The sequence below is a fragment of the Engraulis encrasicolus genome, chromosome 4, assembly GCF_034702125.1.
Source record: "Engraulis encrasicolus isolate BLACKSEA-1 chromosome 4, IST_EnEncr_1.0, whole genome shotgun sequence".
In the NCBI taxonomy this organism is placed as follows: Eukaryota; Metazoa; Chordata; class Actinopteri; order Clupeiformes; family Engraulidae; genus Engraulis; species Engraulis encrasicolus.
In genome coordinates this window covers 26,731,485-26,756,237 of record NC_085860.1, presented here as the reverse complement: position 1 = coordinate 26,756,237, position 24,753 = coordinate 26,731,485, and the positions used below count along the sequence as shown (strand labels likewise).

The 24,753-nt window shown below is 41.9% G+C and overlaps 2 protein-coding genes across 2 annotated transcripts; one reads left to right on the top strand and one right to left on the bottom strand.

The window, feature by feature from the left end:
* Positions 1-920: 920 nt before the first annotated feature.
* On the bottom strand, positions 921-13,040 carry LOC134448027 (forkhead box protein P1-like). The gene is made up of 16 exons (XM_063197785.1): positions 12,954-13,040; positions 11,048-11,105; positions 10,208-10,299; positions 9,745-9,831; positions 9,262-9,349; positions 8,790-8,919; positions 8,347-8,442; positions 7,958-8,045; positions 7,080-7,163; positions 6,212-6,461; positions 5,225-5,304; positions 4,588-4,689; positions 3,732-3,853; positions 3,396-3,432; positions 2,637-3,013; positions 921-2,092 (listed from the first exon to the last, which is right to left on the bottom strand). Exons 1-16 carry the CDS (start codon positions 13,038-13,040, stop codon positions 1,978-1,980), a joined length of 1,893 nt encoding a protein of 630 aa, XP_063053855.1. The 3' UTR covers positions 921-1,977.
* A 588-nt stretch (positions 13,041-13,628) lies between these two features.
* On the top strand, positions 13,629-24,098 carry LOC134447528 (uncharacterized). The gene is made up of 4 exons (XM_063197026.1): positions 13,629-15,587; positions 16,209-16,249; positions 16,706-16,794; positions 18,017-24,098. The coding sequence occupies exons 1-4, from the start codon at positions 14,638-14,640 to the stop codon at positions 23,696-23,698; spliced, it is 6,762 nt and encodes a 2,253-aa protein (XP_063053096.1). The 5' UTR covers positions 13,629-14,637; the 3' UTR covers positions 23,699-24,098.
* The last annotated feature ends 655 nt before the right edge of the window (positions 24,099-24,753 follow it).

Here is a 24,753-nt window from a genome sequence, read left to right as displayed (position 1 = left end):
AATATTGTTTCAAAATACAGTGGGATGATTTGTTTTATCCCATGTCCACCATCAATCTTCTTGAAGAGATCAACTTATATTTAGGGTGCGTTCAAGAAAGAGCTGTCCACACCTCATTTAGGAAGAAATTTCACGTTGACTGTACGTCTAATTTATATTTGTTTAGACTCCATATTGAAAAAAGACATAGGAGATGCAGCCATGACAGAAATGACTAGTGTCGAAACACATAAAAGTATAAATCTGAAATAACAATGGCACGTACCACGTACTCTCTTGTGATGCTGACAAAGTGCTGTCAAAGAGCTGCGCTTACACAAACGTGTTGTCACACATCTGCATTGATGCACTTCAAAGCAAACCGGCACTATGAAAAAAATAAGCTGTTGATGTCTCACGACGACTCTGTAAAAGTCAGTCAGTAAACATGCACATTGGAAGGGTAATCAAAAGTTCCCTGTGTCTTAAAAAATAAATCAAAGGCAATGCCGAATCACAAGGCGTTACTGACACTACTCTAAACAAAGGGAGATAAAAGGGATTATGGTGAGTTGTTCTTTGGAATGCCACATGGGTGCTGTCAATATGGCGCTGAACATTTCTGACATTAAGATAAGTCTTCAGTTGTGGTGTGTCATATTGAATGTGATGTGGAAAGGCGTCAATGGGATGGGGATGGGGGGGGGGGGTTGTTGTTTGTTGCTTTTCACTTACTGGAATATTCAACATTTACTCTGTTTCAGTAAATCCATTATTTCTTTGCATGTTGCACAACACGTGAAACCTTTCGCCTTGAAGTAGTGAAAAAGAGTAGAGGCAGGGCTTTCTTTTATATTACATTCATTTATTTGTTTTATTTTACATAACATTGAGAGCGATATTTTAGACCAATGTACAACTGATCATAGAACAGCATTTGTCCTTTCAAACTCCACAGTTTTGCTTGATGCTTTTATTCATAGTGGTCTAGAGCTAGGTGCACCATGGCTCAGGGTTGTAGAGATCAAGAACATGATAGTATGTCAGTACATGTAGTCAGAATCACCAAAAAGATTACAGTTTAATACACTGATGATGGGCTGCAATATACAGAAACCGAGATAAATCTATACCACAGCTTCCATAACGAATGTTATCAGCAAGACACTTGAGATAAACTGGGCACCTTTCTTTTCAGCCTTTGACCATCATGAGTTGTTGAATGAGAGGCATCACTTAGTAAAATACTTTGGAAGACTCCGCAGTATACGTCCATTATATTACTCCCACACTCTATCCACATCCCTTAACAATATTGCATTGGTCTCCTGTACAATATCATATCCAAACTGATTGTTTTCGAGCCGAAAAATAACCTTTCAGACATTTCTTCTTTTTAATTTTTGTTAAAAAATATTTTTGTGTGTCTTTTCTCGACTTTATTTGACAGGACAGTGTGAGAGGTGGACAGGAAGCCAACTGGGAGAGAGACGGGGAGGGGTCGGCAAAGGACACAGACCGGGGATCGAACCCATGTCAGACGCATGGCAGGCGACCGCCCCACCGGTTGGCCACCTTTCAGACATTTCAATCCCAAATAAATGTGACATCTGAGGAAGGGTCTATTGGCTTTTGAAATGTCTAAATAATCAAAAGAAGGAGCAAAAAAATCCTGGCTGAAGTGAACTTTTCCTTTTTATGTCTTATGTTACTTTGGCCTTGCTTTCAGGAGGAACCCTGGGATGTGCTGAAGGCTGGAACCAGTTTCAGTTCCATATCAAGCGTATGCCGTGTTGAACACTCAGCAGGCAGGGAGAACACATGGCAGGATGTTTACTCTCCCAACTCTTTCATTTTGTTGACCTCGGAAAATAAGCCCATGCAGTCCAAGCAGAGCAGGGGAACCCACAATGCACCAGAATACAAAGCAGGGTCAAAATCAAAGGCATGACTGGACTGGTAGCTATGTGCTGAATGGTACACAGTACACAGTTGGACTCAGCTGGTCTTTTCTGCGGTTGTGGACTTGCATAGTTCCTCGTCCTCTTCACGAAGAAGACAGTTACAATGGTGCATCTTGGTTGGATTCTCCTTTTTGACGTGTTCAGCAGCTCTGAAATGACATTGAGGTTTGGCACTATTGTGAAATTTAAATAATGCAATGCTATAACCATTCGTAAAAAAAACTACAGCAGAACACTTATTTTCCAAGAATAATGAACAAAGAAATATTGCTGTTGTTGTTGCAATATTGCTTCACTTTTAACTGTGCAAAGTCTCTAAATTCACATGGAACAGTAGTGTTGAAGTGTTGTCAACAACGAATGCATCACCCATTAAACATGCAGTAGTTAAACATTGGTTTGGCTGCCTCAGCAGTGAGATCTGTGGTTATGTATTGGCCTGGAGACAAGCCACGGCCTCCCTGTAAACTATAATGTAATGACTAATATGACAGAAGGGTGGTGATGGGAGAGAGGGAGAGGAAGAGAGAGAGAGAGAGAGAGAGAGAGAGAGAGAGAGAGAGAGAGAGAGAGAGAGAGAGAGAGAGAGAGAGAGAGACAGAGACAGAGACAGAGAAAGAGACAGAGACAGAGACAGAGACAGAGACAGAAAAACGGAGACAGAGGGGAGAGACTTGCTCATAGATAACTTACATCTGCCCGTTGGTGGAAAAACAGCCCAAGTCATCCTCATTCTTATGCAACGTGGGTGGGATAAGACCATCCAGAGATTTTACACTTGGAGTTTTAAACTCGGGTGAGCTGTTGGCCTGTGGTGTTGATGAGTTGTCCAACCCAGGAGATGGGTTACTCAGCCTGGCAACGTTATCTGACACCAACCCAGGAGATGGGTTACTCAGCCTGGCAACGTTATCTGACACCAACCCAGGAGATGGGTTACTCAGCCTGGCAACGTTATCTGACACTCGAGACCGTTTCCGGGTAGAGTTCTCAGGTCCAGGTGACCCCTTGCTCTTGTCTAGCATGGCAGAGCTCCCCATTACCAGAGGGCTGGACTCCTGTGACGTTCTCTATGGCAAGACAAGATAAGATAAGATACGAAAAGATAAGATAAGATAAGATAAGATAAGATAAGATAAGATAAGACAAGACAAGACAAGACAAGATAAGATAAGATAAGATAAGATAAGATAAGATAAGATAAGATAAGATAAGATAACACTTCATTGTCTGTTACACATGTGATTCCAGTCATTCACACGGACACCCCTTGAGACACGGCCCCTGTTATAAGTTAGCTGTTACCAGAATGGCAATGATAAAATCACAATGTATTACTAAAGGCCCTAATGTACTGTCATAGTGGTGTAGTGCTTGTATGTATGCTGTGTATGAACTTGATCTAAAATTGGAAACTTTAAAATGAACACACACAAAAAAGTGTTGTATTACCTGTCCTTTTGCATTTAGTCCAGCTCTGTCTCCAAAGCTAAAAAGGATGTTTCATTCACGTATCATTAGTAAATTCCAATATCTCGCCTCTCATGATTACTGTATTATATTTCTACAATTAAACGACACCTACTGTATACATTTACATACCTAAGGAAAAAAAACATTTATGTACTTAAATCATTTCTGTGACTGGGTGCAGTAAGTAGTGAAAGAGAAAAGCTTGGCCATTAATATTAAAGCATGGAAAAAATGGAAGAATTGTGGTACTAAAGAAAAAGAAGTAAATAAATAAATACATACGTAGGTAAGTAAGTACATAAGTTAATGTGATACCTTGTTATTTTTTGTGACCTGCGCTTATGGTACTCGTCCTCATCCACAGTCCACACAGCACCCTTCACGTTCTCCACCCGCACAAAACACTTGTGCAGGCTCAGGTTGTGGCGCACTGCATTCTAGGTGCAATAAGCATCAATACTTTTCATAATTATTAAAATTAATACAAAAAATGAAGCAAGTGAAGTTCACAAGTAATATGCTTCTCTAAATCATTCATTTTCATTAAAAAAAAAGATTCTCCAAATGGGTGTGAAAGCATTAATGTCCTGGAGGTAACCTTTGGTAGGCATTACGTGGAATAACAGCTGTGCTTGTGATTGGCTGATCTGCCATCTGCTGGCCTGTTAAGGGGTTTCACCCTCATATTTTGTGCATCTCCATCATATTTTGATACAGCACAACACCTCAAAAATATGAATAGAAAAAAAGGAGTAGAGGAAAACGTGTACTGCCATGCCTTAAGACTAGTCCAGGGCAGAACCATGAATAAGACCTGTTAAATGAATATAAGAGGTCCAGCATCAATCCACAAGATGTCCACAGGCATGGGTGCCGCGAGCGGGGAAAAAGTGTTACAGATTTTAAGGGCCCAACAACACTGACAGGGGCCCCTGGAAGGATGCTGATGACATAATTTGGGGGCCCAAAATGTGAATCTTTCATGAGGCCCAAAATTTTTAGCGGTGCCCCTGTCCACAGGCGTCAATATCTAACCCCTAAAAAAATCTTTAAATGCAAACCGGAGCAAATTACAAAATAAATGCAAAATCTTAGGGAGCAAATAGCGGGTCTTACTGACTTTATCTACTCATTTTATAAACACAGTGCAATACAACTACAGTACTCTTACCTTCCATGTGGCCGCATTGCGCCTGAAAAAGGCAAATGTGCGTGTGAACCAGTGGTAGATTTCCCTCAGGGTGAGGCGCATGCCAGATGCTTCAATTATGGCCTAAAATAGAGACAGACACGGAAACAAACAGCAAACAGGAATGTTTTTACTTCATAGCAAAAGAAGGCAAAATATGAGTCAGCATTTCATTTTTGTTAGCTGTGACCACTGTATGTTTTTTTTTTACAGCAAAAAAAGAAAAACAGTTAGCATTCAATATTTGTTTTTTTTGCTTTGTGATACTGTAAGTTTCAATAGGATATATTTATTACACTATTTAGCCTACTACCCCAAGCAATAAAAAAAACTAAATGAGGTAACGTAAGTCCTATAATGATCCAATGTAATGCTGTGGATTTTAGTGTCTTCCTTGCTTCATGGTGCTTATTTGATATGTCGGTCTGTGTTTCATGTTTGTTGTGTAGCGATTGAGCTGCAGATATAATTGGAGGACAATAAAATTTAACTAACTGTCCCAAACATTTTGGTTATCATCATTGACAACATGTTTTACATGTCAGCTTTAGTCACATTTGGTGATCAGTATCTGTTTGCCTCTCTGTTTCGCTTGTTTGTTTGATGTCTTTTGTCTCACCTGTCTGATGAGTGCTGCATATGTAAATGGAGGACGGATGTCTGCATTCTTGTAAAACTCATAATCGGAAGGGCACAGGTCTGTTTGAAGTAAAAAGAGAGAGAGAGAGAGAGAGAGAGAGAGAGAGAGAGAGAGAGAGAGAGAGAGAGAGAGAGAGAGAGAGAGAGAGAGAGCAATAAGCATACATAGGACATGGCACAGTAATGATTATTGTTGCAGTTTTCGTTGCTTCAGCTTTGTTTTTGGTGTATTTGTGTGTTTTTTCTGCCACAGTAAATAATGTAAATAAAAGTAAATAAAAGTTTTAACTCACTCAACACTTTACTCAGCTAGGAAGAAATACAAAGGTGTGTGAAATTTAAAGTGTTAATTTAAAGTAGCGCTGCCAAATTTACTTTGTAGCATGGAAAGCACTGAAAAGTACCAAATGCCTAAGATGAAAACTACACAGTGCTGCTTTAAGGCAAACGCTAAAGGAGACTGAACAAGCACAGCCGTCAGAACAGTATGTGTGAACGCCAATCTTTGTCCTCCTGTCCTTTCCTGCGTCCTCCAACCTTGTGATAAAAAGGCCCGATGGCATTCATGATCAAAGGTTTACTTACTCTCTTACCAAAACATATTTCAAAATCATTCTGTCATTTGCAATCACAGGATGATGAATAAGAGAAAACCCTCAAAAAAGATGCTCTACATTGGTACAGCAGGGAAACTGTATTGTTTCGCCCAGAGGCATGGGAGCGATAGGAGCGATAGTGAGGCAGGAGGGCAGAGGACACACAGGAAAGGATGAAAGGACAGAGACTTACCCACACCCTGACCATTTCCCAATGTCAAGTGTTCTAGACTTGGTAGTGCGTGAAACGCCCTAGTGACTGGATACTCCGCTTAGTTCACCAAAGAGTACCGAATCACTGGCTGTTTCACACACTACCAAGGCTAGAACACTTGACATTGGGAAATGGTGCCTATGTGCTGCCTGCCCACCTGCATACAGAGCAGTGTGGTGATCCCTATAGAGGCGGCCTGGAGCATGTCCTCTGCTGTGACGTCGCGTGGGTCGCGTGCTTGACCTCTGTAGAGCTCCAGTTTGGGCTGGTGGTGACGGCGGGGTGTGGGGGGTCAAGTGTGACGGGGGACAGGGGATGGAGGCGTTGCTGAGGGGCCGCGGGGCTTCAGAGTCCGGGCTGTCTAGCAGGAGCGCCGCAGCCGTCTTCCCGTTTGCTTTTAGATGAATCTGCATTTGAAGGCAAGGTCGGTTTGCATCATTAACAGCTCAATGTGCTTCACAATAACATTAATTTATCTGCAGACTATTAAACCCTTTGAGGAGTAAGGAATTTCTGGAAGTTCTTCTAGAATTTTACTGGAACATTCTACAGCTCCCATAGACGTCTGTGTTAAAAATCTAACAAAGACATTATGACATCATAATGAGAACTCAACATTTTGGCAAAATTCTAATCACATATTTGTGATGGTACTCCTCAAAGGGTTAATGTGCATGTTGTGCCCTTGTTTACTTTATGTAGCTTGCTTAGGTCCTCTTTGATATATCACTTTGGATCTTAGGCTGTATCTATCTAGTATTTAGGCTACTGTTTCTACTATCTAGTATCTACTAAGTGGAATGCAATGCAATGCAGTGTAATATAGTGCACAGTGCATTTTACAATGTTAATTCAACCCTTAGAGAGTCAAATGTCCCAATCTTCGAGTTGGTCCTACTCGTTAACTGATAAATTATCACAATACATTGTAGTGTATAGTAAGCCTACTGTACTCTGTAGTCTATGATGCACGTGTAATGTAATGTAAGCCTATTCATGTTCTTGTTGGCCCAGCCCACACTGACCGTAGAGGGGATGGCGTGGGGCTCAGGCGGCTGCAGATGCAGGTGGGACATCATGGCCTGTAGCCGTTGCTGCTCCTTAGAGAGCTGTTACAGTACACACAGCATTGACAACACATACTGTAATAGCGGCACTGTAAATACTCTAATAAAGTAAAGTCCCACACACTCAGTGGTGTAGTCTACGTAGAATGCGGGTATATGGAGTATACCCACTTCTACATTTCATGGATTTCAGTATATCCACTTAAAATTGATTGATCCATTGTTTTGAATGGCACAATACAGTATACCCACTTCAAAAAAATCTCAAATATACAGTATACCAGGGTTTCCCAAACTGGGGTGCGGGCACCCCTGGGGGTGCGCGGCCTGCCATAAGGGGGTGGGCGACCTGAATAGAGCAATGGCGGATATGTGAGTTTTTATCTAGCATTAATGAACATTAGGTATTTTTTAATAGTATGGTGCATTATATGCTGGAAGGCTCCATCTGAAGTGTAGTTTAATTCCAAGACTACAGTATTGGAAAAGAGGATTCCCCAAAAACGACTGTGCTTAATATGCAGTGAATGAGCAGTGAATCCATACTTGCGCACACCAAAATATTCGCTCAGGGGGTGCGCGAACCACATTGAAATGTACAAGGGGGTGCGCAGGAAAAAAAGTTTGGGAACCCCTGCAGTATACCCACCACAAAAAAGTAGACTACACCACTGCACACACTCTTCTGTACATACATACACAATTACATGCACATGATGTACAGTACATACGTATGCATGCCATGTTAAATAATCTTGGGCATTTTGAATGAAATTCACAATTCAAAATAAAATCATTATTGCTACTAAAGTTAAAAGTGTATGTGGGGTGCCTACCTGGAGAGCCAGCTGCTCCACTACCTGCTTCTGGACTCGACACTGGGCCGTACTCCTGTCATCAAGCACATGGTCACTGGTAAGATGCCTGTGGAAACATGAGAAGATGATGACTATTTTAGAATTTGTAAAAGTTCAATAACTTCAGTGTACATAATATAGTATAATAAAACAAAAAACGTCTTAACGTTTTATTTCATTATTTAAATAGCTTCTGTTTTCTTTTCTTTTTTTTCTTTTTTCTATTTACCTCAGACATCCATTTTCAGATTTGAAAATGGAGTTACATCAAAGCAAAAATAACATTTTGTTATCCCCCTCCCCCCCCCACAAATCGCTCCCTGGCCACATCATTCAAAAAGTGGGGTGGGGTTAAAAAAAAGTCTTACTTGAGGAAGTCCTCAAAGTCTTCACACACCATCTCACAGGCAGGCCATCGGCACGTGCCGTAACCGTAGAGACAGTGGACATCCGCATCCAGAACCCTGTCATCACCGATGACACCACATGACACATCAGACATCCAATCAAACATCGATAACAAACAGCATTTACAATGATGTTTTTTTAAATTTCTGGGCAAACGGGGTGCAGAAAACACAACTAAGTAAGTGCTACTACAAATCACATGGTCTCACATCTGTTCCCACAGTCCAAGTGATTTTAATACTTCCTTACTCCACTCTGCTAAAATTGAAGAGTTAAAATCAGATCATTTTTAATACTTGCTGAATCCAGGTTTCCCATCACTGGCATACATAAGCCTACATTTGATTAAACATTGAAATTGCAGTGGGCAGCCTAATTGAGTGATCATTCTATGTCAACTCACCACTGACTGTCAGTGGTACTTGCGGTGATGGTGGGGTCTGTGCCTTTGGTGGGTGAAGTCTTGTTCAGGGCCATTGAGTCTCCATGGATTTTCTCCAACCACACCCTCTGGCTTTCAAGAAGACCTAGTCCTGTGGGTGCAGACAAATTATGTTTCTCTTTATTTAATGGTCCTTGTTAGGGTGCATTCACATGGGGAAGTATAAAGTAACAACTTTTGTAACAATATGTAACTTTTTGTGTCACACATACTTTTATGACTGCTGTTATTGCATGTCCACCTCACTAAATGAGTTTGAAAGTCATGATGGTTGAAAATTCCATTATGCAGAGTTGTAAAGTAGAAGTGTAGGTGTAATTACAATAATAGTGGTATGATATTGCAAGGTTCTTCTAGACCCCATGTGTATATTCAGTTACAGTATATGATGTGACACATAAATGTCCACACAAGAAAAAAAACCATAGCCTACCAAGTGGTATAGTCTGAGACAGTAGTCCAATCTGCTGCAGCGTTAGTAGATAGTCTTGCGGCTGGGCTGGTTTTATCAGGGCTACGTTCTAGAGAAAGTGCATGGAGATCAGTAGTATTGAAATTGGTAGGCCTTGCATATGTAATTGTCCATTTCAAACCGTTAAATCTGCCGCGTGTTTACTCTGCTGTGCCTGTGCTCAGTCTGATGAGGATTTCACAAGAGAGAGGGGTGGCATACAAGAGAGTGCAGGCTTGTTTCCCCGACGTCAGGGATCTCTCCTAATAGATTAACTAATTTCACTAGTTAGCCACATAAGTATCTAGGATAACTAAATATTTGATTATTCTAATGCTTAATTTAGACTCACCTGCTGCAGAAACTGTTTGAGATCAAATTGTGTATGCGGCAGGGCTTTTGACTTAGCCTAACTAAAGCAAAAGCAACACCCAATAGAAAAATCACAATTCACAAACAACTCACCTCCATCTCTATCTTGTGTGTATTGTCTGACTGTTGCTGCTGTAGTAGACTTGACTTCAGGTGTTCCTGATGTCTCTTGTAGTAGGACTGCGGACATGAGTTGGGAAGGATGATATGAAAACAAAACACACCTATCTTTTATAATCATCAGAGGAGTAGCCTAAATTACATGTTCAGAAGTAGCAAAGCGGAGTTTAGTTGTCCCACAAGGACTTAAATCCATTCTTTCAAGGGTACCACTCATAGGTTAGGTTCTAACCACTACAACAAAGAGCCAGGCTCATAGGTGTGATGGTCATGAGCACCCACAAACCTAATGTGACATTGTACATACATGTCCTAATGAAGGGGATCAGTGTTATTGGAAGTACTACAAAGTTACACTTGATTCCATGGATTAAAACATACTGCAATGGAAAATGAAGCATTCTGGGTAGCTGTTCCATGGGACACGTTACCTTACCTGCTGAAGGATGAGGGCACGCTTCTGCTGCGCCAACATCTGGAGCTGGTGGTTGATGATCTGAGGTCCCATCATGTCTGCTGACATCAGACCTTCACAGGTGACAAAGATTTAACTGAAAATAAAATAAAATAAAAATAAAAATCAAACTAAAGGATATAGAGATCCTTATTGTACCAGTCACACAGACAGACTCTGTCGGGTGCCTATGAGTTTGCTGGTGTATTTGCAAAAAATACAGTAATAATAATAATAATAATATGAGTTGTACAGTCCTATGTATAGCCTATACTAATTGTCTGAATTGTCTATGAAAATAGAAATTCATAATTTCATAAGGGTCAATGAAGTTGTTCCCAAAACAATGTCAAAACACATTTCTTTTACATTCATTGAATCGAAACAATTTAAACTATTAAAAAGTAAATAGCTTGTGTCCCATTTTTTATCTTTTCATCTTCACAACAAATAAAATAGTGATGAATTATCATTTAATTTAGGACAAAAGACTAAACAAGAAATTCATTGAATATCCCACAGCATTTACAGATAACAATTCAAAGTCTTTATTGCGAATTTAGATAATGTAATTATAAAATTATTGAAAGACATTGAAGAATGTGAATCCTGCAGTGTACTTCATATTGAGTCAGATAGGGTGTAAATATGCGAACAAATAGAAGTCCCACTAAGAGAAAAAAAAAGCAATATTGAATATCCTACAAAGATGAACAATATCCTTGCTTACATTTGAAATTGATTAATTAGATTAAAGAATGTGAAACACAAGTCACATGAAGTCAGATGAGGTGGAATTGTGTGAAGCGAGAGAAGTCCTACCTGGATCAGCATCAGCAGCAGTAGCAGCAGCAGTGTGCTGGGAGTCAGCTCTCCTGAGCTCAGCAGAGATCACAGCTCTCCACAACACACAACCAGAGGTGTGTCTTCCTCCTCTACCTGAGTCTTATACAGTATGCCACCAACGTATCTATACACAAACGACACGTTCCACTGCTTTAACAAACTCCAAACCAATCAAATGGCTGTTGAGGAGCATTTATACTATGAACACAGTCTGTCTGTCCTGTAACAGATAGATATTTAAATAAATAAATGTTCCCCATGTCACCGCATCTTCATGCACGAGCCCAAATTAAAAGTGGGAGAAAGGGAGACAGCTTTGATGTTGCATGGGACAGTATCTCAGTCACCTGATAGACATTAACGAAGTAATCAAATCCACTCTTTAGTGTCTGCACACTCACACAGCCCTGCTTACAAAAGGAAAAGTAGATAAAGTGTCATATCATTTTTGACAATTTAGATGCAAAGGCAGCGATCACGAGTAAATAGAAGAAAGGTGCACAGGATATAGAGGTTACATCAATTTTGACAATTTATATGCAACATTATAAGCAGGAGAGAGAATATTTAGTGACTTTGAGTATCCACGTTTCAAGTTTTGGAAGTGCTTACTTTGTATTATAACTAACTATGTGGAAAATGTACCCTTTTCTTAGAATGCTAAATAAAACATATTCATATTTGTCTTGTATTTATATTTATTTTCTTATTCTTTCTTAAATTTTTCCACAGTCATTTATTTTGCAGTACCATGTTTTTTGTTATTCTTTGGCATTTCACACGTTTATATTTTCATCGATGATATATGTGTTTACGGGCCATTTATATATCTCATAATTCATAATGTAGTCAGGTGTGTGTATATTGTGGTATTTTAGTATTCTGCATCTGTTGAAATTAACCATTAACCAATAATAAAAAAAACACACACAGTACATATATGCAAACAGTGAACTGCAGAGCACATTGTTTTGTAAATAAATTCTATAATCACCAAAAACAATACGTAAATTGTACAAACAGTTTGGATGACACATTTTACATGGGGCCCATAATTGTTAGTTACATGTTTGATATAAGAGATGTTTCATAGCCTATAATGCGACCCATATGGTTGCGATAAAAACAACTAATGAGGCATGCCACATTAAATGCAATAGAATCATTTTAATAATAAACACCATTAGTTTGAGGCATGTGGGAGTGTGAGCCATTTGAATATTATAATGCAGATGTGACACCATCGTCTGCAAGGAGACATACTGCCACTTGCATAAATAACAATCCGCACAAAAGCAAGCGCCTTGAAGTCAACAAGCTGTCAAATTGCTTTATCAAAGCTTTGTGCTTTGTGTTTTGTGTTTCTTTTTTCTCTCCCCCACAGGCCTTTCACTTGCATCCCTGTCATGATACCACAATGTAAGGCAAATGTCTAATTTAAAGAAATCATGTGGACTTTTAATTATTTAACAGTCTAAAAGGTAATCTGTGTACAAAGCTGTATTTAATCCCGGGGAAAATGTCATCAATTCGACAGGGAAAATAAACAAACAGCAATGGAGTTCAAGTCGAGATCACGGCACGCAATGACTGTGTATTCACTGATGAGAAAACAAGAATCACTAGGCATTAAATATCTATGCACAGTGTTACATGCAGGGACGCAGACAAGGGGGAGCAAAGGGGTCAGTTGTCCCGTGCCCTGGAAAATAGGGGGTCCACAATTGAGTCCTCATTAAATTAAATGTATTGGGTGGGGGACCTTTCAGATGACTTTGTCCTGGGCCCAGTTGAAGCCATCAGCGACCCTGGTTACAAGGACAAAGGCAGTATTTATTTACAGGCTGTGACAGCTAGAACAAGAGATGTACGCCTGACATACCACTAGAGGGCAGAAGTCCTCCGAGATCGTCGGCTCAAGGCTCACACCACCCCCTGTGCTGAACCCCAGGTCCAGAATGGCACACATGTCAACAGATAACCTCTTCTGCCACACACCAACCTAATGATCTCTGCTTTCAAGGGACACATGTTCACGATGGTGAGTAAGTAAACAACCATGTCATGTGCATGGCCGTAAATACCATTGAGGACATAGAGGTCATGACCTCTGTATTTTTTTCAGTAATGTAAAATGTATCTATGGTGAAAATCGATATATGATCAGCAATGATAAATTCAGTCTGTATACGCTCTCCCCATTTATCCTCAAAACAGTGATCAATGAAAACAAACTGAAGAGTTTGACTGCTTGTGTTTGAAGCATTTTAAATGTACAGTATGCAGTATAGCACGCAGTATTTGACCCCGGTATTTGAAAATGTCTGGTTACGGCCCTGGTCATGCGCTTGGTTCTATATGTGCCCAAAACCCTTAACCCAGTTGATATCATGACACTAATCATTTCATCTACGTATTGTGCAGAAGGAAATTCGAATCAGCTTGTTTTGCACATAGCTGGAGAAAATTATTAATAATAACAATAATTCATATTTAATTGGGTCCTAAACAACTTTATTGCTAGGAAGACATCTGGGGGATATTACCGGCATTTGACTAATCATCACCGCAAAAAGTAAATGACATGTAAAGATGTTGTTTGTATGTTCATGACGTTGTTGTTTTCAGTATTTTGTTTATTTTGAATCCACTTTAATCCACTGTTCTGCCTCTGTGCATAAGACAATTGTATGTTGTCATGCCTGAGGCACCTCTCTGAATGTAGACAGCTTTGTATTGGCTGATATAGTTGACATTTAAGCTGAAGGTTGTCAGGTCGGGGTTGCCAAGTCTACTTCCCCTATACGGCTGAGCAACTTTTAAACTGAATAATTATACCACATAATTTATCAACTTGCTAAACGAAGCGACCTCTGTCACCACTTCATAACAGTCTACTGTTGCTATCCAGTATAACTCGAATTACATTTTCCATTGTCACCAGACATGTTTCACAAAGGCTTTTGGGGGTGATATTTACAGCGGGCCGGGGTCTGAAATGAGCTGGCATAGCCAGTGGTGATGGGTTGGTTTTTTGGCACCTATTTATAGTTCTGACTCTCCACAATGTCCACTCACTGTAACTCGACTCCGTCTGTTAAGTCACACACGGGAGGGACTGGAGAAAAGTCAAGGGTGGCCTCATCTCTACTCTACGCCTCTGCTCCGTGCCTGCCAGTGCCAGCCATGAGAGAGCAGTGTGATGGAGAGCGGCAATGGACTACAGTTATATACGTAGCACGTTCTTGAAGTCGACTTTGTAACCAACCAATGGGTTTTATGTTGGATACCTCACAAGATTAACTCATATCCACCACAAAGGCTGCAATCCGAGGAGGAGGACAACAGGACAGGAGGAGTATGTACGGTAGTATGGGGTTCAGTGTCTTGTTCAAGGACACCCCAACTTAGACAGACTGGAGCTAGACACACTCTTCAGTTGCTAGGTGGCTCCTTCACTTCCTACGTAGCCAGTCGGAAGGCACACTGGAACGTAGACAAACTCTTCAGTTGCTGGGTGGCTCCTCCACCTCCTACTTAGCCACCGTCACTGCCCACCCAGCGAGATGGCAATGGCCAGAGCCCCAGGAGGAGCACCTCCTGCAGGAGCAGCCTTCGGCACCTCCTTCAGCACCTCCTTCAGCAACCTCTTGGCTCCCCCAGGGCCCTGGTTCTTGGGAGACGTGAACAAGAAGGAGGGGAAAGACGAGGAGAAGGAAGAGGAGGAGGAGGAAGATGTGGTGATCTACGGTGGCATCAGGCCGAGGAGCTCCCCCCTGCCCCGCCGGCGGTCCTGCGACTCAGCCTTGGACGACTGCCACAACCAACAGCCTCCACCCTCGCCCGGCCGGAGGGTCTCCTTCGCCGACGCCCGTGGGCTGCGCCTGGTGTCCATCAGGTGGTTGACGACTAGTGGCAGTAATGGCAACAGCACCAACGGCTGGGATGTTACTGGCTGCTTGCTGGGCGGCTGGGGGGAGCCTGGAGGTCTCCTGCAAGAGGAGTACTCCCTGAGTACTCCCGCGTTTGAGCGTCCTCTCTCCCAGGACGAGCTCCAGAAGAGGGTGCTGGAGCAGAAGCTGGAGCTGGAGAGTCTCACGTTACTCCCAGGAACCACGACGTTGAGGGGGGTGGTCCGCGTGCTAAACATATGCTATGGCAAGACCGTGTACGTGCGTGCCTCCCTGGACCGGTGGAAGAGTCACTTTGACTTGCTGGCTGAATACCTCCCTAGTGCTAGTGCTGGGTCTGGCGAGGACAGCAGCAGCAGCAGCAGTAGCAGCAGCAGCTGCAGCACAGAGTGCTTCGCTTTCAGGCACACGCTGGTGCCCCAGGCGAGCCAAGACGGGGCCAGGCTGGACTTCTGCCTGCGATACGAAACCGATCTGGGAACTTTCTGGGCCAACAACGGAGGGAGTAATTATATAGTGCTTTGTCACAAGAAAACAGAGATGCCAAAGGGGAAGGGGAAGGGGGGTAGCAGGCCCCCAAAGAAAAGCTGCCTGAAGACAGTGAGGTATGGCGTTATTATCGGAGGGGCAGAGCAGACGGCTGGGGAGATGTCTGGTGTTTTTATTTGAGCAGCTGTGTCCAAGACACGTGCATGTGTACAGTGGGGGGTGGGGGTGGATGTGGGGTAATATGACACAGGGTAATTGTCGATAAATGTCAATCACAAGTCAAGTATGTCTAGTCATTTTTACATACAAAGTTCACAAGTTCACAAATGTAAAAGATAACGGCTACACATTTTAGATATAATACTGATACTACAATACTACACTAAGATCTATTGCCAACATGTGGACATACTGTAATACCTCACAATATACTGCATTATTTCACTGAAGTCCCTTTGATTTATGATTTGATTATATCTTTTTTATATTGTTAACTGTGTGAGCAAGACAAATATGTTTTATTTTGTTTAATTTGATACCATGCATATATTATAAATTGGTAATCGATAAATTGATCATGTTAAAATGGTAATTTTATGAAAAAATTTAAGAAAAAGGAAATGGCTGTTTGACTGCTTTACTCTTATACTCTTGTTTGAATGCTTTACTTTTAATTTTATGCTAGTGTTTTTGTTGTATGACTGATAATGTGTTATTCTTGCATCTTTTGTCCCTAGCAAATATGCCAGTGTGAATCCAAACACAAATGAGGTCCCAGGTAAATATCACTTGATGTCCTGACTAACAACTATATGGGATCAAACAACAAAAGCTCATGAATACAATAACGAAATGCATGACATGTAGTGAGAAGAAGGGTGCGACATAGGCCTACAGTAGGCCTACAGTCTGACACATTGTGAACTAGTGTTTCAATATAAAGCCCAATGTAAACACATTGTGCATTTTTACTTGCTGACTAAGCAAGTTCAGATGCAATATGATGATTAATGTCTCATAATTACTTAACTTAACTACATGTTGATTATTATTCAGTACATTTTGTTGAATTATTGTAGTTGCACCGGATGATCAGTGTTGCTGTGTATCTATAGCCTACAGCATAACATTGTGGGTTACATGTACACAGTAAATATCACTTACGCTGTAACGTAGGTTTGGGATGGGATAGAAATAGGACTGTGTCATCTCACAGCATTATTTGTCCTTCCAGATGAACTGAGTCCTGCCAATGATTCCTGTGTCAAACAGGACACACCAGCTGAGGCACAACACAAAGCTGAGCAGGTGGAAAAATTAACGGTAAGCTGCTGACGTTCACCCTTTGACAAATACTTTGCATATACACTTCTTCTCTAATATCACTTACAATACATGGGTTTACCGTTTGTTAACAATCCCTAGCTGCGCGACCCTGGCTGTGCACTGTTCAACCTCTGATTGTTAGAAACTGTGGTCAGTCAAAAATGAGATGACAACAGTTAGCCAGGCCCTTCAATGGTCCTGGAAAAATGGAGGGAAACCAATTGGTGTACTTAGGGAGGGACGTAGGCTACAATTCCTGCTGCTCTATGTTCCGACATTTCTAAGAATTTATTGAAATTTAGGCCCCATGTTCCATTGTAAGAAGAAAGACACGTTGTCTTAGATTAGACGGAAATGTGGGAACATGGAGTTGTGAAACATAGGGCCTATATGTTAATAATTTCTCAAAAATGTGGGAACATGGAGCAGCAGGTTTAAGCTGTGGGACCATTGGGCTGTGGGACCAATGGGCCGTGGGAACATAGAACTGCGTGCAACGTTCCATAAAACTGTGTGTGATTTGAACATTTCTGAGTGGACTGCGACTGGGCTTTCGCTTACTAAGATGATGCATGATGCAACAGTTGCTGTGCATATGCCATTCCCCCCATGTTCATGAGGCACATATGGCAGAGGCCAGGCCCACTTCAAATGAGCTGACTCACTGGCATGCCATCGGATAGCCACGAGACCAAGTGGCACGCACACATCTGAGCTGACATCCCCGATTTATGACTAGTACCGTATATAGAACGCTTCAGTTACACTTCTAATTGGTCATGACATAAACCAGCCAGCTATTGCACTCTAACCAGCTATTGCACTCACTCGGCACAGACCCAGTGTCAGCATTAGGGGAGTACACCACCGTGTGGTTTTGTATTGTTGGGTTTTTTTTGTGGATGTGAAATCTGAAAATACATTGGTTGTGGGGGACACATCATGTTTTTTTTAGAAATGGGGGGTGGGGGGAGGAGATTTCCCCCAAATACTCACGTGCCGTGCACATCTATTGTTTGCTGTGAGGTGGCACCATGCCAGGGTTCCTTGACACTATGACCTGGCATACTTTTCTGCCTGAAACATACAAACAAACAACATGCAAACTGAAGGCTTTTGGTAGCACTTGTAATCTTCTATAGGAAATTACTTAGAGTATATAGAAAATTACAGCAAAAGACTTGCCTGTAATTAATTTTGTTTTAACTGTTTTATACAGGAGGAGAGGAAGCAAAACCATCGCAGAAGAAAACGACGACGAGCTGCCAAAGTAGCGCAGGTGCAGGACTACTTTGCCAACAAAGACACAGAGGACACACTCAATGGATCAGAGGGCACAAGTCCGTCATCGTCATCAGTTACTGACGTCAGCCATCCTGATCCTCAGAACAAACCATCCAATGACAATGTGACATGTCAAGAGAAATTGGCTGAAATGGCAGGAGCAACTGTTTCATTAAACTCAGCACACGATGAAACCACATCATTACCACAGGATGAATCAACTGTAAACATTGGCAAAGGCTTGAAGAGTAAAAAGTTTCCTGATGTTGTTCCTCAAACAAGTGAAATGGATTTGGTCTCAAAAGATGAAAGTGACTTAAAGCCCATCGCAAAGGAGGTGGACGTGCATGTGAAAACAACAGATGATAATACTTCACCACAGTCCGAAAACGCGGAAACTACCAGCAAGGCTAATAAAAAGCCTCTCAAGAAAAACGTGGAGAAAAAGAGAAGCGATGCATCACTTGGAGGAGATATTGCAGAGGCATTCCAGGAGAAGAGTGAAAAAGACAAAACCAATGTCAGTCATGCTAATCTCTACACCTTTGAGACTGTGGTGGCTCCTCTGTATCATGAAGCATTCACCAGGATGGACACAAAAAGAAAACCTGAGAATGAAAAGGAATTAAAAGATGATTCAAAACATGACACACAGGGTGACATAAGCACCCTCCCTACCACAAAGACTCTTGATAGAGACAGAGAGAAAGAAACAGAGACTAAATCAAATATCACAGGAGATAAACTCATGAATGACACGCTAAACATAAACGAAAATAAAAGTTCATATTCAGCACAAAAAGAAGATGCAATCTGCCTTGCCAAAAAGACAGAGCTACCCCAAGAGATTGCACACACTCACCGTGGAAGCCTACAGACCTGTTCATTTGAAGCACTCCAAGATATGGGTGACCCCAACCAGTCTTCTCTCCTCCACAAGAACACAGAGCATCCACCTCTGACCGACCTCGCCCAGGGCCATCAAAGAGACACATCTGTGACTAATCATCCATCAACCACAGATACAGAGCACATTAAATCTGAACCCACAAACATAATGGACAATAATTCTTTAACTCGGTCAGTGGATGTCATTTCTGAGGTGGAAAAGTCAAATATGGATGTACTGCTGCCACGTTGTTCACAAGGTCAGCTTCCCGTGCCTGTGGTTGACAGACCTCAACAGCCTCCCCATGCGAATGAGGATGAGGACATGGGCAATGATGATGGTACAGTAGCAGCACGGCCTGACAATGTATCAGTGATGTGCGATGTGGAAAACGCTGCCCTTGAGGACTTACCGCATACACAAACCTTAGAAGGTCTTGAGGATATGCAAATGTTAGCCACAGTTGAAATTGGACATACTTCTTACTTTTCAAAGCCCACAATCCCAGAGTCTCCTGATGTGAAAGTAACTCTCCAAGATCAAAACCATCTGACCCAGGTGCAGATTTCAGACCTCCCCTCCAAACAGATCCTTGGTGAAGTAGAAAGTAAAAGTTCTGAAGAAACTCCTCAGATGGCACCTGCATTCACATCATCAAACAATGCAATTATACCTATTGAAACATCTGGAAGAGATGAGAGATGTGATAAGGAAGAAGCCAATGTCAGTAGAGAGTGTATTTTTGGAACTGAAAAAGAAGTCATATCACATGGAACATCAAAGTCCTCCTCAGCAGAGTCCTCTTTCCCCTGTGAAGACACCCAGAATACCCAGGCTGATCCACATACAACACCAACCGCCATTACACCCGTAGATACTCACAGTAATGCAGGGATAGCTGAAGGAAACTGGAATGATAGTGGAGAAATTCAAGTGTTGGATAATTTGCATCTGCGTGAATACAGAGAAGGTGAAGTATCTGAACTCAAAGTCCCTGAAGATGGCAGGCAGTCTATGTCTGGACACAACACTTTTCATTTTAGTGAAGATAATACAACAGAGTCAGTGAGCCAATCTGGAAAAATATCTAATTCTCCAAATGATGACATTTCCCCAGTCAATGTTCAAGAGAGCCCAGTCCTTCTATCAACCCATGGCGAAAAGGACCCAGGTCTGATACCAACACTAAATAAAGATTCTCGGATTTTAGGATCCGCAAGCACCCAACTTGTCAATGTCTCAGACACAGAGAAAAGAATGGATAAGAAAAATATGGAACAAGGACTATCAGATTTAGTAGTCTCCATGGTAGACATGGAAACAACCACAAGCCATGTTGACACCAAAGGCACTGACAGAGGAAAACCATATGCCCCAAAGTATAGCAAATTGTCAACCAAACATCAAGAGAACTCAGGTGGAGGAAAATCTGAACAGATGTTTCAAACTAAAGATGGTGAAGTCAACAAAAGGTCAGCGGACTACTCTGAACCAGCCTCTAATCCTGATAGCTTAATAACAGACAACAACAACCAGGACATTTCTCACAGTTATCTTCCTCTTGTCCACACTTCAAATACCAGTATCAAAACAAATGAAAATATCACTCAGTGTGGTGATGAACGCTCTGTACAGCCAGCTAAAGGGCAGGACTTCTTGGACCAGTCTGAAAATACCCCACTCCCTGCGACATTAACCTCTATAAGAACCCCTCCTCAACCCACTGTCGTCAACCAGAAACCTAAAACTATGTCAGTGTTGCCATGCACTGATGAAGACATTGTGCATATTATACATGAACCATTCAGTGCACCTCTACTCGACACAGCACTCGAAAAGAGCCTGGGTGAAGGTGAGATGGAACTGCCAGCATGCGAGCATCCGCATGGGGGTGACATTGATGAAGTGGCAGAGGCATTCAGAGATCTACAGATATCTGAGATGCGCAGAGGTGATAAGGATGTGGTAATCTCCAACGAGACTAAACTGTCTGCAGGAGGCCAAACAAACCCAACTTGTGATTATTATAAGGTCAATCCTGAGCAACTGGAGAGCGGTTTGGGAGATATAAATGATCAAAGGTGTATTTTGCCAGCCAAACTCTTTGAGAATGATGGGGTACCCCTTGCAACACATAGTAGCAAGGGCCCAGCTCTGTCACTGATATTAAACCCAGATGAAACAACATGTCTTCCGTCCCAAGATATCACAGAAAAACAACCGCTGCCTATCTCAGACACAGAGGACAGGATGTGGGAGAAAGATGTCCATGATCTGTCTTTATCAGATTCAGACACAGGATCTATACAAAAAATAAGCAACCTGGATTCAAAATGCTCCCATGAAGAAGTAGAAGAATATTCTGGATTTATTTCGCAAATTATGAATGATGCACTTGGTGAAAGGCAAGCAGAATGTATGCATTCAGGCACTATTCCAGACATAGCCGACAACAACCAGGACAAATCTCACTGTCACATGCTCCATGCCAAAATATCACAAACCACAAACACGCCAAATGAAAACAAAATCCAGAGTGTTTATGGAAACACTCTGAAACTATTAAAATCGCAAGATATTGAGCAGACCGAAAGTGCTGTCGGTGACGATGACCTTGTTCAACCTGAAAAAGAAGACAATACATATCCCATGCATGAAGAACCTAGTGTACAGGTTTCAGAGTTAGATGAGGATTTTATTGATGAAAAAACAGAAATCATGTCCCAAACTATACACGATCAATGTAGTAATGAAATGCACAAGGGATTGGTTCAACCAGCCACCAATCCCGACAATTTAACTACAAACCAAAGCCCAGATAATTATCACACTCCTCTCCTCCTGGGCCAGATATCAGATACCACACAGACAAGTGAAGCAGGAGCAAAACTTGGTCAAAATATTTTGTCATCACTCAGCACAGAAGACGAGGAAATATTAAGTATCACACCTGAGGTGCATGAAACTCAAGGAATCCCCTCAGTGCACACACACAACCAAACCAAACAAAAAAAAGATGAAGAAGGTAAAGAAGAGTCTGAATCAATGGATGATTTTCTCGATGACGTCAGTTCAACTCACCCAACCACCAAACAGTTTTTCGCCGACAAAAGTGATGGAGGTAGCGAAACCACAGACGGCGTCAAGCTATTAGATAACACCACAATGACATCATCACATTCTGCCGAGTCTCTTCCCCTTCCGCAAACCAATCTTCAGGAAAGTCCAGCATTGCCCACTCTGTTGGGTGACTCTAGTGCTGAGCATGGAGAAAAAGAGAGAATGGAGGTATGCAAAGAGTCAAAGACAGAACACTATGCTGATGAACAATTAATTGACCAGAGTGAGGACGTGTATGATGGAGAACAGCAGACTGACTCACAGGGTGCTGTGCTGGTACCTGAATGCAGTGATGCAGATGATGGTGCAACGGCGTCTTCTAGTAGAATCAGTAGTACTGAAGTCTTGACTGGAGATTCCTCAGTCACGACACACCATGAAAGTCCCTGTGAGCTAGATAAAGGAGAACTTGAAAGTATGGAGAAAGTAAAAGAAAGTGAGTCGACAGAAAACGAAAATGATCTGTACCAAGAAGAGCACGCAGAGCCTAACGACTACAATTACTGCAGTGCAAATTCAGTTTGGCTTTCGAAAAAGGGCAGTGCTGAAGCTTTAGTAGACAGCAGCACTGACACAGGAGATGGGGACAGCAAGGAGATGAATGGGCCTCAACAAGAAATCCAGCCCACTGATACAAAGTGTACATCAGTAGACATTAATGCCAGAGAACCCACCAAAGAAGCAGCAGAGGATGATGGAGATGATGATGATGATGATGATGATGATGATGATGATGATGGGGATGTTGTAGGTGGCCAAGTGGAAAGCACTGGGGAGCTGGGAAATAACCAACCAGAAGAACGGGCAATAAAACAGAAGACTTGGAGTGCTGTCCTGTTCTCTTTATTTCAACAGGAAGAACAGCCCATCGAGCCCCTGGTTTGCAGAATAGAGACCACAAGTAGCCAAGAGAAGGATATGAGATGTGAGTCAGAAGAAGCAGTTCAGGGATATAATGGGTCTGGAGAGGATGGGCCTCAAGAGGACGCAGGAAGCGTTAACCAGGAGGGTGAAGAGGAACTAGGGCCGAGAGAAAGATCCAACAGCCTTGAGGAAGAAAGGGGATCTGAGTCTGATAATGCTGATGATGCATCATCCGAGTCTTTGTCGGACGATGGGATGGAGCTGTACATGCACGCCTTGAGGGCCACCCAAAAGTCAAAGCAAATCAAAGATGGCAAACGACGCCCTCGTAAACGAGACTCAGGCGTCTCTGCGTTTAAAAGGCCGTCTATCAGAAAGCACAGAGAGGCACTGCCATCTATTAGTGAATCTGTAGATGAAGAGGATCAAGTGCCTGTGGACAGTGTTGTTGTTGATGAGGATCAACCCCCTGAACAACAAAACACTTCCCAGCATTTGGTTGGAAAGATAGCACCCCCAGTGGCCGTCTGTGAGAATGCAGTAGATACCACTGAAGTGAACTGGACTTGGTGGAGCGAAAGCTTTACTTTTCAAAACATCTCAAGGATGCTTTTGTGCATGTTGTTGTTAGTGATCTTTATGGTGACGACATATTATTATGACTTTTTGGCTTGCGCTGTTCTTTACGTTCTTACTGCATACTGGCTGTGGCGTCAAAGTGAGACACTACATGTTGATAAATAGGAGATCAAACTGGTCCACTTCAGGAAGACTAGGCCAGGGATGACTGGAGCACTAAAATACTTTTTGTTATTGTATTGTGGTGCAAACATAATGACTGACGTTTCGACTGACGTTTTTGACGTGCACTGCGGCGAAACGTCAGTCATTATGTTTGCACCACAATACAATAACAAAAAGATATCTGAGTGCTCCAGTCATGCCTAGAATAGTCTTTCTGAAGTGGACCAGTTTGCTTTCCATTGTCTACCGTCCTGGACTGGAAGCACCAAGAAGGTTAGAGCGCAAGTGACTTCCTTTTTCCATGTTAAATAGGAGATCTTATAACGTGAGCATACAACACGTCAGGTTAAACTTCTGGTTAATCCCTTTGTTTTATCATTAAACTTTTCCATAATGAATACTTCAAATTCTGGGTTTCATTGTTGCCTTTGCTTTCATTGTTCATTGGTTAAAATACATTTTTAAATCATTTTGACATGCTCATTTAGTTGTTTCATCACCATTCTCCTCTCCCTGCATTGACACAAATAGTAATTTATTATTTCACAAAACAAAAAGGGACTTGAGATCAAAATAGTGTCAGTTTGGTAGTTTCTGAGGTGAGCCGATATTTGACCCTTTCTTTAAAAAGATAAAACACCACTGAAGACATCCTGGGAATAGCCTCCTTATTAGTCCCATCTAGTCCCTCTTAGGCCTCTAATGTAAATTATCTGGGGATCGAAAGGCATATGTATCAAGATACTGCTGAAACATAGTTGATTTTCAACTCTGACTGTTTTTTCCCCCTAGGTGGGAACAGACCTTTTGGCATGGGGTTAACTGTTAAAGGAGAAGTCCAGTTTTTTGAACATTAAGGCCATTTTCTGAGTGGTCTGCAATGTTTTAGAGTCCCCCTCACCGTTTATTTCATGTTTGCTGCAGTCTCTGTTATTTGGCTGATTTGGATTTGATCTCAACCAGCTTTAGAATGGCCGTCTATGAGCACCTGCAACTCTGTTCTTAAAATCACCTTAAACATTTGTTTTCGAAAGTCTACAGCTCACAAAGTGGTT